The 14,214-nt window shown below is 41.6% G+C and overlaps 1 protein-coding gene across 4 annotated transcripts in view; it reads right to left on the bottom strand.

Annotated features, from left to right (window-relative positions):
- The window catches only part of tnfrsf21 (tumor necrosis factor receptor superfamily, member 21), a 63,142-nt gene that overhangs the window by 24,791 nt on the left and 24,137 nt on the right, over window positions 1-14,214 (bottom strand). For all 4 annotated transcript variants that reach the window (XR_004898291.1, XM_031299985.2, XM_031299986.2 and 1 more), the window contains one exon: window positions 12,741-13,325. Coding sequence is in view for 3 of the 4 variants with exons in the window: in XM_031299985.2 (XP_031155845.1) it covers window positions 12,741-13,325 (585 nt within the window). In the remaining variant the exon portion in view is untranslated. The remainder of the gene's footprint in view (window positions 1-12,740; window positions 13,326-14,214) is intronic.

Below are 14,214 nucleotides of genomic sequence, written 5' to 3'. Positions count from 1 at the left end.
GTAAAAACAAATACTGGACCTGTCAACACTAGTTAGTTATCTGGTGCTCATACAGTACCAGTTAAGTATAAGTGAAGTAATACTAAAACATGTGCACCAGGGAAGACTGCATTTTGCTCTTAAATCATTTTGTCTTTAGTCTTTTGGCTGACTATCAGAGGACAACTATATCTATCTAGTTATGCTTTTAAATCTACATGAACAACAGTTTAACTGCATATTTTAGCTTTCAAGGTTTTGTGCTGTTGTTTTGGATATTTATTTTGAAAGAGCAATGGCCATTTATATAAAAGTGGCATACCCCCTATGTACACTGAGCTACTTAATGCATACTTGGGTGGATCCACTATCAAAAACCATTTTAAATCTTTCAAAAAAAATCTATAAAAAGGGTGGAGTCCTATTTGGCAATACGAAGGTAATGCACAAGTATTGGAACAAAGCTCTCAACACAAAATGATTCTTAGGTGTGCCCCTTACTACTGTATGGAAGAAAACAAACATCAGCCTTGACTACCTGTGTTTAAAGCTACAGTGCGTAGTTTCTGTCTCCCCCATGAGGAATTCTAAGTAATGACAACAAAACTGCCGGCGCGTCCACATGATACAAGCCTTCCGTGACCGCACACCACCCCCACCCCTCCTCCACACAGTTGCTAGTAAACAAGGAGGACACAGAGGATTAAAAAAAAAACCTGGACTGTTCAGAAGAGGTAATTATCTTCACTTCACTTGATTTTCTGCGTGCGAAAGTCACCGGACGACACAATCTTCTGAACATAGCCATACTGAGAAATACAGAGAGAGTTGTGTGGAGCTGATAGTCTTAATTAGCTTTGTATCAACTCATTTGGCAATGGCTTGAATGTAATGGATGTTCATTAATATAAAAAAGTTACGCACTAAAGCTTTAATTCAACATGGATAAAGAATTACAGCCGTTGCTGAACTTGTTGTCGATGCTAGCAGCTGCCGTTGCGTTCTGCATTTTATAATGCTACCACTGCCTACATGTGCAAGAGGCTAGCTATTATTCTAGCGTTTTGTGACAATTCCTTTGGCTGCAAACATGCCTAAATCCAGGATGATTCAGAGAGATTAAATGGATGTAAGCCAGTGGTAGTAATTCATGGCTCGAGAGACACAACTACACACTCGTGTACATACATATACAGACAGAGAAATGCAAGCACACGCACACAAGCCGAGAGGGAACGATGAATAGACATGTGAAGCCTGCAGACATGTTTACACAGACACCCTGACATGCCACACACACTACACCTCTACACTCATTCTCCTCTTCCCAACCGTTGCATAAACCCTAATCACTACATGGTTAACCTCAATCTTTACCTAAACCTAATTCTTATTTTAAACCTGAACCAAGTCATAACATAACCATTACCCTCAATCTAAATAAACACAAAACCAGAGCCCCCAATCTTAAACTGTCCCTGAAGTGAAAACGGACTTCCTTTGACCTTATTTTGCAAAGCGTCACACGCACACACACACACACACACACACACACACACACACACACACACACACACACACACACACACACACACACAAACACACAATCCCGTACTCCTCCTCAAGATTAATAAACATGTGTGCATCCTGGAGGGACCCAGAGGACCTCACGTGCCGAGCCAGAAGGCGACTCTTATCCACTTTACTCGCCGTAACACACAGCGAGAGAGGAGAAATCCCCCTGCTCTGCATGCCTCACTGCCACTGCTAGCTGACCACATTTAAATGACCTATATAAGTCTCGTGCTGATTCAGTATGTCAGCCTGCGGATGGGATTATGCGTTTGCGTGGGGTAGTAGGATGGAGTGTGTTTATTTGTGCGTATAAGAGTGTGTGCACATGCCCTTGCCTTATGTGAATTTATCCAAACTAACATGTTTTGTCAAACCGTCAGATAATACAGCTGCCTGGACGGGAAAAACTGTGAGCTATCCTGAAGGTGCACATAGACACAAGTGTCATGTTTGCATATATTACAGTACGTCATGAGACACTGTTTTTTGTTAACATTTGTTGTGTTGGAAAGTACCAAAAAAGTGTCGTGTCCCATCTAAACTTGTGTTGAAAAAGAGTCCTCCTATTCGGCAGTGCAGGTGATAATGACTTCTGTTGTGACACTATACACAAAGTAACTATCAAAAGTGCTTCCTATTGAAAACGAGAAATGGAGGTCAGTACTCAAAAGAAAGGTTCTCAGTGGAAACTGTATGTATCTTTGTATAAGTGAAACAGATCAACAGTTATTCAGAATCCTAATATGTTTAGTAATTCAATGCTCTTCACACTTCTTTGATATTTAAAAAAAACTAAGGTATATTTATATATAAATAGAAATATTTGTTATCTAGTATGATTTTGTCTGAAGTTAGTGTTGAAATGTTGAGTCAATCAATAGAAAGTTAAATCAACATTGCTCAAGTAATTTATCAAGCAACAAGAATACATCCACGGAAGCAGCTCTGTTAAGCTAACAATGCTAGCAGTGAAAATGTTAACATTTTAATGTTTAAAATTCTATGTTTACTATAACTGCCATCTTAGTTTTGCATGCTACCATGCTAACCTTTGCTAATTAGCACTAAACACAAAGCACGGCTGAGGCTGATGCCATTAATTTTAAAAGGTATTTGGTCATAAACCTAAGTACTGGACAAATAGAAATGTCAACATCATGGTAGCATTAGTGAAAAAGTCAGGGGATCACAGAAGTCACATAAATTCATCCTCTGAGTATTATGAATGTCTTAAAGAAATGTCAAGGCAATCCATCCAATATATTTGTAGAAGAGATTTCAGTCTGGACCAAATTGGTCGACAAACCACCTGACCAACCAACATTGCCATCCCTAAAGCCATGCCACTAGCATGACAAAATTCGGCACCGACCGAATTGACTCCATAGTATTGAGTATTGAAAAATGCCTCATCATTCAATACCCAATTTCAATACCTAAGGAGTAAATCTCATCAGTGTCAGGGAGCCAATAAGCATGCAGCATGCTTTTACCAAGATCTAATAATGTTTGTGATTGGCTGTCTCACGTTACACGTCGTAGAGACACGCAGAAAAAACACTATGTTACGCACAGAGACGGGGCTCACGTAGGAGGAGGAAATAAATAAAAGGATTTGTGCCGTAATGTGTAATGTTGTCATTTCTTTTCTTTTCTTTTTTTAAATTGGTATAAAAAAAGTATCTTTTAGGAACTGGTAACAAATTCACGGTATTGGTATCGGTACCGGTATCGAAGATTTTTGAACGATACCCAGCCCTAAACAGGACAGATGCACAATTCTCCAAAGCACAAAGTCCAGAGTGTGGTGAGAATGGAGCTAATTGTAGTTTCAGTAAAGAGCAACAGTGAGGAAGCAAACCATCCACAACAGCTTGAAGGAAAACAGGTGGAACAATTGTTTATCGAGGTGGCAGGAGTCTAAGCCAGGTAGCTTGGGCATGTGTCTTCCTAGACAATTCTTCGTGGGAGGTCCAGAGGTGTTCCCAGATGGGATATGTAATCCCTCCAATGTGTTCTGGGTCTGCACCGGTGTGTCCTTCCAGTTTGATGTGCCTAAAAAACCTCAAAGTAAGGCATCAACAAGGCATTCTAAGCAGATCCCAGAACCACTTCAAGTGGCTTCTTATGACACAAAAAGAGCACCGATTATACTGACACCAGATGTCTGAGCTCCTTACCCTATGTCAAAGGCTCTCTAAGGCCCAATTACCCTGCGAAACAAACACATTTCAGTCGTTTGCATCCATAATGGCCTTTTTTTGGTCATTATCATACGATCATGACCACAGGTGAGGTTTGGAATGTACTGTAAAATCACTGGTAAATCGACAGCTTCGCCTTCACCACAGCAGTTGTCAGCATGATTGTTGTCTGTGTGTTGGTCTGTCTCTCTCTTTTTCCATCTTACCCTCATTTGTGAACAAGTCCCCAATAACTCCTTTACTGTAGTGGCAAACTTTGCTGGTAAAGCCACATGAAAAAGAATGTAAACATTCAATCAGAAAAACATATGTTATATATTGACCTTTGCAGAAGGTTTTATAGAGAAGACACACCAGCCCGATAATCGGGCATCGGGCCGTCTGGCGAGGTCCGTGACTCGAGTCTGTGCCGTCGGCCGTCCGAGGAGCCGTCGGCCTTCATTTGGGCCGACCCGACAAGTTCAGACGGGGACAGGGCAGTCGGGACTCACCCGGAAATGGGGAGCGGATGAGCCGCTCAAAATCTGACGAAAATCTTTTAAACTGACCTTTGTCAATCTGAAATGAAGACAGATTCAGCAACTCCATGGCCTATTTCTCTCTTAAAATGTTTTCAGAAACACGTTTCGGTGAACTATTTTAGTACAATATGAGATCGTATTCTGAACAAGCCGCCATGACAGTCTGGCTGTGAATTTCCGGAGAAAAAAGAACCACGTGACGCATTCGTCCAATCAGCTGCCGGTTCTCATTTTCTGGGAAATAATCAGACTGTTAATGGAAACAATACAGAGCAGCGCCGCCTGCTGGTATGGAGACGTATTACGTTTCGCGCACGCGCAGAGCATACGCTCAAGTCGGCGTCGCCTCAGTGTGTTCTGAGGCATTTTTTGGACCTCGGGACCCGACTGATCAGTCCGACTGGCTTTTCTGCCGACGGTCGGCCCGTCTGGTTGGTGTGTCAGGGCCTTTAGACAAATTTGAGCAGTTTGAAACAATACAGTTTTGGATTTTGGATCGGTTCTGCAACCTTGTAGCCCTCACTACAATTACAGAGCATTCTGAACATGCAAGGCATCTAATTTTCACAGAGCTGACTGGTCTTTTGTTCAGAGCAACAGCTGTGGCTTATGGGTGCCCTAGTATAAGTGTCCAACACATCATATAAATGGGAAATTGTGATTGTGGGATAGGATTCTGTTTTAAGCAACAATGAGGTTTTGAGATTTCAAATTAAACACTGAAATGAAAAATGGTTAAAGTGAGGGAAAAAAACCAATGGATCCAATAAGTGGTCTGTCTCACTTCAGCCTCCTGTTATTGTGTGCAATATGATGGGAAGCAGGGTGCTTTGTGCATCAGCATCTTTTCAAATACCATTCTGTTAATCACATCATATAGTCCTCTCGCGTTCAATTTCGACATGTGAACACTCAACGTTAAATTGGTGAAATGTATGTTGGCTTTGCGGGAGCACAAGCTGTGCTCTTCACAATCAAACCCAGGCTGAACAATGAGCAGGCTACCTCGGCCCACCCTGGTACTGCACAGCACAGTATATTCTAACACGTAGCTCCCCGCTGGGCTTGGATGTGGAACTTGGCATTAGTAACGGTGTGGATGTTTAACGAGGGAGGATGGTGGGCAGGTAGAATGTTGTTTTCCTTCATGTTTTCCTCTACAATCTGCATCTGACTTTGGAAATATATGTTGTAAATAATATGCCTAGTGACCACAACAAGGCCAACCTGCCTCTATCTGATGTTCTGTGATGTTATGGGTTTTCCATGTTTATGACCAGTAACTACAAACTGCATACTATACATTACTGATGAACATTTTCCGAAGTATACCATAAGGTCTTGGATTGATGTTCTAAATCAACTTGGAGACATTTTAAAACACACATAATTTAATTTCATTGCTGTGTTTATCATGTGTTGATGAAACAGAATTCCGGCATTTCTGAAATCTGAGATTTCAACAAGCTACTTTCTGAAAACAAAAACAAAACCAAATTCCAATTATGTCCACCTTTACTTACTGTTTAACTTTCAGGTTAATATTTGTTTTCATGGCTAGTAATGCATTACCTATTGGCAGCCGATTCTCAAATTTCTGATTTCCCAGTGTCCATGAACACACTAACAACGGCTGTCAAAACAGTTCTTGCTTGCAATTTCATTACCAAGCCACAAAAAGTATTTTTGAAAATGTTGGTTAATAAAATGTTCACTGTGATAGATCATTTGGCAATGGCTTGAATGTAACGGATGCTCATTAATATCAAAAAGTAACGCACTAAAGCTTTAAGGCATTCATGGTATTATACTTGGGTTATGCAAACAAAAAGTAGTTAAAAAAAAATAAAAAAAGAGCTTGTGGCCGGGTTAGCTCAGTTGGTAGAGCAGGCGCACATATATAGAGGTTTACTCCTTGATGCAGCGGCCGCGGGTTCCACTCCGACCTATGGCCCTTTGCTGTGTGTCATTCCCCCTCTCTCTCCCCTTTCATGTCTTCATCTGTCCTATGGAAATAAAGGCCTAAAATGCCCGAAAAAATTATCTTTAAAAAAAAAAAATAATAATAATAATAATTATAAAAAAATAAAAAAGAGCTTGAGATGTCCTACTTTGCACCTCTGCACACCTGGCTAGGGATATAATGATACACTCAACTCACAATTCGATCAGATTCATGATTTTAAATTCACAATACAATTTTCTAGCCATTTTTTTTAACAGAATGAGCTGCAGACAAATGACTGGAAACTATTCCTTTATTTATATAAACTGTGCAAAACAACAGATATGTCCTCTTATCAAAAGTGCAACTGAAATTGTATTTTATCTTAAATAACAAAAATCTACAAAAAATGAATCGTTAAAATTTTAAAACAAATCCCACATCAAAATAACTAAATAAATTGAAATACATCTCTTGAAATGAATAAACTAGGAAAACGTCTAGTGTCTAGCGTCTGAAGTCAAACAGGTGAAATCAAAAGTAGTTTACACCCTAGGCGGTTTAGAAATTGCATTGCGATACATTTTTTTTTTTTTATCTCAACCAAGCTAACCTTTATACAACATTTTTGTGATTCCCTTTTATTTAAATTTGACTTAAATTTGACTGCTGCACCCATGTTTCAGATTTAACAAATAGGTTTTTCAGATCCTGTGCAATAAAAATCTTGCCCGTGGCCCTGGAAAGCCCCTTTCATTCCCTGCTGTGGAGGAGTAGCAGTTTTCACTACTTCCTGACCGGCTCTGAGCAAATGCCAAATACTGTATGTGTGTGATCTGTGCTTTGTCGTTTCCTTTTCTTTTTTTCCTTTATTGCCTGAGTGTTTTAACTGCTCTAGTAAAGGTGTATTACAACCTTCAAGGGGAGCCAGCCACGCACCTTGAAAGGATTAAGAAGCTGTTTTGTTTTATGTTCCAGAGAGTGAATAGCGGTGTAAAATGGCTGTTTGGGTTGCATGTGTATACATATATCTCCACGTAAATACATTCACATGGGCGCAAAATCACACACACACACACACACACACACACACACACACACACACACACACACACACACACACACACACACACACACACACACACACACACACACACACACAAACACACACACACACACACACACACACACACACACACACACACACACAAAAACGTCAGTTTAGAAATCTGTCTTTAAATGCCTTAAAGGCTTTAACACGGATTGTCACACAGAAATAGGTTTTAGCTAGACATGTTTTCACAATTAGTTACGCATAGTGGCAACCTCAAATAGTACGAGTCTTCCCAGGAATCCTCTGTGTAACTTATTTATGGCATCTGCAACAGTACTAAGTGTAACTGATAAGCATGAGCAGCATCATCTTTGTGTTTGGATTTGAGCAGCGGGTATGAGCTAATCAACAATAACAAAAAGACAGAAGAAAAGTATTGTATTGATTAAATTTAAATAGAATCGGTTCTGTTGGACAGAAAAGTGCTAGGCTATTTGCATACCATCCCCTACCAACAGTCAACGTTGGTTTCTTTTAACAATAACCAAGATCTTTCCCTAACCTTACCATGCAGCTTCTTTTTCTTTGACGGGGATAAGGAGTTTTGGAAGGCAATGACAAATGACCTATTCTGTCCAGAGTAGAAGCCAAAAGGGCTTTGAGTTGTGAGGACCAGGAGTGAGAAACACTGTTGTAACACAATTCAGATGATTTCCTACGAAATTTGATTTGCAGTGCAAAGGCTGGTTACCATTAATGGTTTGATTACTTTGGTTATTTGCATCTCCTTACAGAAAATTACACTGCTTTTGGTATCTATTATTGGCCATACAAGGTTGATCAGAAAAATGTAATCAAAATCATGCCTTGACTTGGTGTGGTACTTCAGACTGTTGAGTTAAAACTCAGATACAGTAAGTTAAAGGAGTTCACATTATGAGGAAAGGAAAAATCATCTTTGAATTAGAACCATCTGAAAGTAGCCCAAGGAAACGATGCCAATGGAACTTGAGAAGAAACAAACAGTAAAGTTGTCCGGTAGTAGTAAATAGACAGTGTCGGTTTCAGTTGGTTCATGAATAAATGCTGGAGCTTTTTAAGACATTAACATGCGCACAGCCTCAAAGACAGCCTGTCTTTGAGGCTGTGCGCATGTTCATAATTGTCAACTCTCTGGTCTGTTTAACAAACAGGTAACACTTTACTTGAAGGTATCGACATAATCGTGACATGACACTGTCAAAACTATGACAGGACACTGTCATGAACGTGTCAGAAACGTTATAAACAAGTCATAAACGTTTAAGACTTCTGTCATTATGTGTCATTCGGTTTTTGTCATGACAAGCTGACATTGTTTGGGTTGTCTTGATTATGACAACTTGACATTAATCAAAGTGACATTACCAGAAGTTGTCTTGGTCATGACAAGTTGACATTAAATTTGTTTGGGATGTCCTGGTAATGACAACTTGACATTAACCAGGATGACATTACCAGAGGATGTCTTTGTCATGACAACTTGACATTAAATTTCTTTGGAGTGTCCTTATTAAGACAACTTGGCATTAAACTAGATGACATTATGTCAAGTTGTCATGACAAATTTGTAAATAGGAACATGTTGCCGTTATTTTGTCACTTATTGGGAGCAGTAGGATTGCTGGAACCATTCACCTGCATGTACTGTGCTGGCCTGATGCCGCTGGAGCCGTCAGACAGCCTTACAGCACGCACGGAGATGAGAAGGGTATGTATCGACTTGTCTAACTCTGGGGTTTATGGTGAATAAGCTAAATTCCCAATAAGTCGGCGTGTTCCTTTAAGTATCTGGGCTGCTAAGTAACGGCAGGGAAACCCCAGTGTGGTTAGCCAACAATGCAACAATACAACATGTCCCCCTGTCAAACCCACAACCCTCCCTATCAAACATATACACACACACCACTCCTGCACCATCTCACTCTCTCTTCATTTCCTTTTGGTCTATATATATATTTGTCACCCTGTAAGAGACCCAATGGACCCACTAATGTGACTTTGCCAACCAAACAACAACGCTGATGCAGCTGAAACCAGATTATTCCAGTTCTCTGCGGTCAGGCACTGAGGGAGAAGATAGATGGTGGCGGGTGGCTGGGCTTTATCACAGCACCAACACCCACACCCATACACGCACGCACGCACACACACGCACATACAGAGTTTCAAAGTGCATAGTACAGTGTCTCAGGCAGAAGGTGTCCCCTGGGTTTCGGTCTCTTTCATTGTGAAATCAAGAGCTCTTGTGTGGGCAAAATGTAGCCTACTGTACCAGTTGATAGCCACAGTGTCAACAGATGGGAGCTAAAGAGGAGGGTGGGGGGGGGGGGGTAACACTAGTAATAGAGGGAGAAGTGGAATCCAAAACCTAAACAACAAGCTTCAGACAAAGAAGTTGGAATGAGGTGGAAAGCATTACACAAGAGGGTAAAGAGAGCTAGTGATACAATGAAGTGAAAGAAAGGCAAATAAAGGAGGAGGTATACAAAGGTGGCAAGAACGCTGGAGGTAGGAAGAGATAAACAAATAAGGCTTAGTGAGTGAAACAGAAGAGAAAGAAACAAAAAGACTGAGTGTAAGAACAAAATACAAAGAGAAAATTAGCAAAAATAAAAGGTACAGAGAAATGGCAAAGGAAGTGGGAAGCCACTAAAAACAAGAAGGAAAAACAAGAGAGATGAGGAAAGAAAGGAGACACCAAGATGCAGTGCTGCAACCTGAGTGTGTGTGTTGGGGGTGGATAGTGACAGCCAGGTGGTACTACAACAGGGTCACATCCTTGTGTAACCACTGCCCTCCACACCATGTGCTGTAGGACAGAATTGATTGGATCAGATACCCACAGTGGTTCGATCACATCAACAGATGGTTCTACGCGGCTCAGGACCAGAACTAACGCAGGTCATTACACCCAACTGGGACATCCATAATGCAACTAAAAGTCTGTGACCTGCTATGTTATTTGCAGATGTAGGCCATGTTGAGCTGAGGACGTCACACTGACATTGTTATGAACATGATGTCATATACTGTGTGTAATCGTCAGTGGAGCTTTGTAGGAGGTTTGATTATTGACATATTACACATTTAAGATTCACAATTCCATTTTCTTTTCCAATTCTATGTAATGAAAGTTTTTCCAAATGCTGTTTATTTGTTTTTTCTCCCAAAGACCAACTCTGGCTGGCCGGCCACGGTGCCTTTCTCTGTGTCAGACTTAATTTTGTTTGTTGTCGTTTATGCTCGTCTAACTCTCTAACTCACCGGTGCATCTTCTAAATTAAATAATGCTGCGACAGGGCTTGAGGAAGTAACGTCGCCTCCATCTGCGCAGTGTGACCCGAGTGCGACCTGATGCAGCCCCTGAAGTGAGACAGAGGGAACAGAACTACTGCAAAATAATACTAATAATGCGACTTAACGAGACGAAATAACGTTATAACATTTCGTCTCGTCTCATTTTGGTCAATGAAAATGAAGAGACATTTTAGCATAGTTTTTATTTTGTAAACCACATTTAGTCTTGTTTTTATTCGTCAACAATATTGCATTATACATTTAATTATAGTCATCGTCACATGACCAGCATTTACGTTGCGTCTCGTCTCGTTTTCGTCACATGATAAGGGTTCGTTGACGACGAAATTTAGTCATAATTTTCGTTGATGAAAGTAACACTACCACTAGATGGCAGAAGGGTACTTTACAATAACATTGAAAGAACCATGAGCTTAAAAGTTGCCATGAGCTTAAAAGTTGCAGTTAAACGCACCTTAATGGTCAGGTCTGTGTTTTTTCTCCAACAATTCCGACTGCGGTAGTTGCCATGGTGTCTCAAAGTGCATCTAGTCTACACTGTGTCTTTAGCTGCAGACAGTTGTACATCCCAGTGTTGGAATCCTTTCCAGTGACATACAGCCATACGTTAGACCAGGGGTCACCAACCTTTTTGAAACTGAGAGCTACTTCATGGGTACTGAGTCATACGAAGGGCTACCAGTTTGATACACTCTTCTGAAATAACAAATTTTCTGAGTTTTCCTTTAGTTATATATGATTATTAATGATTAATGATACTCATCTATGTGAAGACACTGATCACATTAATGATTTCTCACAATAATTATCAACAATGACTTAACAAGGTGGGAAACAGATAATATCAATATTCAATTTTCATTTTTAGAACAGGCCTGAGGGCTACTCATGTGGTCCTTGGGGGCTACCTGGTGCCCGTGGGCACCATGTTGGTGACCCCTGCGTTAGACCGTTTAGGTGTCAGCATTTCAAACATGTTTAAACCAGCTACTAGCTAAAGGTAGGCTTAGGTTACCTGCTGCCAAGTATAACGTTGGTGTTAACTACCATTTCGGAGTACCAGAGGGCAGCACAGACATTTAAGTGGCACCAAAATTAATCACCGAAATCTGTGTTGTAATTCTGTCCGGTAGATAGAGATTGTTTAGGGGTTTTGGTTCCCATCCCTAAAGGTCGTTTTATGGTTGTGCGTAGAATCGACGGCGTACCCCCGCAGACCCCTCTGCATCTATTCCAGACCCTACGCCATAGCCTGACGTGCATCTCTCGAAAAATGTAACTAATGACCTGGTTCTCCTTCTCCATAAACAACATGAAATCAAGGAGAGGGTTAACCTTTCCTGCTACAGATTTCCCACCTTGGTCAGAAAACACAGGGGAGACACTTTGTTTCTCTCACTATGACTCTTGAGTCGGTACTCGCTCCGGCGCTAATCACTGCCACTCTCTCACTTGTCCCTCGCTCTATCACCCACTCCCCACACACACACACACACACACACACACACACACACACACACACACACACACACACACACACACAACGCCTTGACGTACAAACCAGCGCACAAGTATGAACATCAGGCCACTTATGTAGGCTACGGTGAAAGCTCTGCGTGGAGCCTCCGTTCTGCCAGTGGAATCCATTGTAGTATCTTATTTGATACGACTACTGGGGGCACCAGAGTCAAGAATTTCCATTAAATGAGACATTCCTTCACCAACTACTGTCAATGTGCTTTTGAGTACTAGTTTGCCTTTCCAACCAAATCTAACTTAATGTCCTAAGGATACTTATGAGTGTGAATAGAAATATTTAAATCAACTATAAGGTGGATTAGCATGGTGGCATAGGTCACTCCATTAATAAAACATCCTTCAACTGACTGAATCTGTGATGTAGGTAGAGATGGGGGATAAGGTCTAGATATTTTGAGAATGTGTACCAAGAAGGGCTGTTCTGTTCTGGAGGCTTATGTTGGTCCAAGAAACTTTATGTTGTTTTTTCCTTTAACTTGTGACCCATTTATATGCCAAAGCAGCCTCCCACAATCTTTCATTAGAACCAGTCTTGGTGAAATCTAAAGATAAAGCGGACTTACCCTGTCCGTTGGAGTAGTAGATCCACTTCTCTTTGACCTGCATTGGAGGCACGGATGGTTTCTTCTGAATTGCCTTCTCCATGATGCTGCTAGGGTCCATGGGACCTTTCTTCAGCACGCGAGAACTCCGTTTCACGCTGTAGATCACGATCACCACCAGGACCAGCAGGAGCAGCAGCACTATCATCCAGGGGAGGTGCTCGTTGATGTCAAAGTGATCGTGGGTGCTCGGCCTTGGGGACCCCCTACGAGTGGGCCTGTAGTAGCTGGAGACCCCACTTCCACCTGCTCCGCTCCCCTGCCCAGCTACCTTGCTGATACCCGTCCCAACCCTGACTACCTCTGCACCCTCCAGACCCTCCACCGTCCTCTTGTTGGGGCCTGGCACAGGGTCAGAATTGGGCTGCCCCTGCTGGTGCTCGAGGTCCATGAGCTGCTTGTGAGCTGGGAGCGGTGGAGTCTGTGGGGGATCAAGATTTTGTTGGGTGGGAGTGCCAGACCGACTAAGGAATAGCCCCTCTGCACGGTGGTCTTGCCCACCTGGGTTTCCCCTCAGTTGAATGGCTACTGACTGGCTGTAGGTGCCTGTGATGAGAGACAGAGGAATTGATGGAGATGAAGATATAGCAAGCAAGAAGAGGAGAGATGAGAGAACAAAAGAGAGCAAAGAGACAGATAGTACAGAGGTAAGAGATGAGAGGCAACACAGAAAGAGAGAGGAAATTAAATTCACTCACTTCAGAGTTTTGCTTAACCCAGACAATGAAAACAGAAGGTATCACAGGAGGGAATCCTAAAACCTTAATCCATGCAAGTGATCTGGCACACAAACAGAAGGAGGAATAACCTCCCCCTTTTCTCTCAGTTATCTGCTTTCCCTGCTGATTTCCTTCACCCTTGGGTGCCGACCCAGTATACACTGGAGCCCAACCGATACTTGATTTTTGAGGCCGATATCGATATTTGAGAGTTTAAAGAGTCAGAAAACAATCTATTAGCCAATTTTCTATCAGCCCATGTTTTTAATATAGCATAATTAAACACTTCTAATTAGTCCCTTACATTTGGTGATCAAGATACTGTATGTACTGACTAGGACATATTTGCAATTATTCAATGACAAAGTGACTGAATGAATGAGGTACAATTCATGTCACAATAGATCAAGGAGAAGCCACTGAGAGTGCAGTAAGTGCCACAAGGCTCAGACTTTTGAATTTCACCTGACACAGGTATCACAAAGACAGTGCTTAGGAAATGAGAATTTGTGCATTCTGAGATAAGAGACAAAGAGAGCATTTTAGGTGATCTTAGGTTAGGTCTTCTTGGAAGAGGTAGGGCTTCAAGCAGTTTTTGAAGACAGAAAGGGATTCTGCTGACCAAATCGAGTTAGGCATCTCATTTTACAACTAGGGTACAGTGCAGGAGAAGAGTTTTGAGTGAGATTTTCTGCCATGCCATTGTTGTTTATGGT

The sequence above is a fragment of the Sander lucioperca genome, chromosome 9 (genome assembly GCF_008315115.2).
Source record: "Sander lucioperca isolate FBNREF2018 chromosome 9, SLUC_FBN_1.2, whole genome shotgun sequence".
Taxonomy (NCBI): Eukaryota; Metazoa; Chordata; class Actinopteri; order Perciformes; family Percidae; genus Sander; species Sander lucioperca.
The sequence above is the reverse complement of the archived record's forward strand: the minus strand, read 5'-3'. Positions and strand labels throughout refer to the sequence as shown.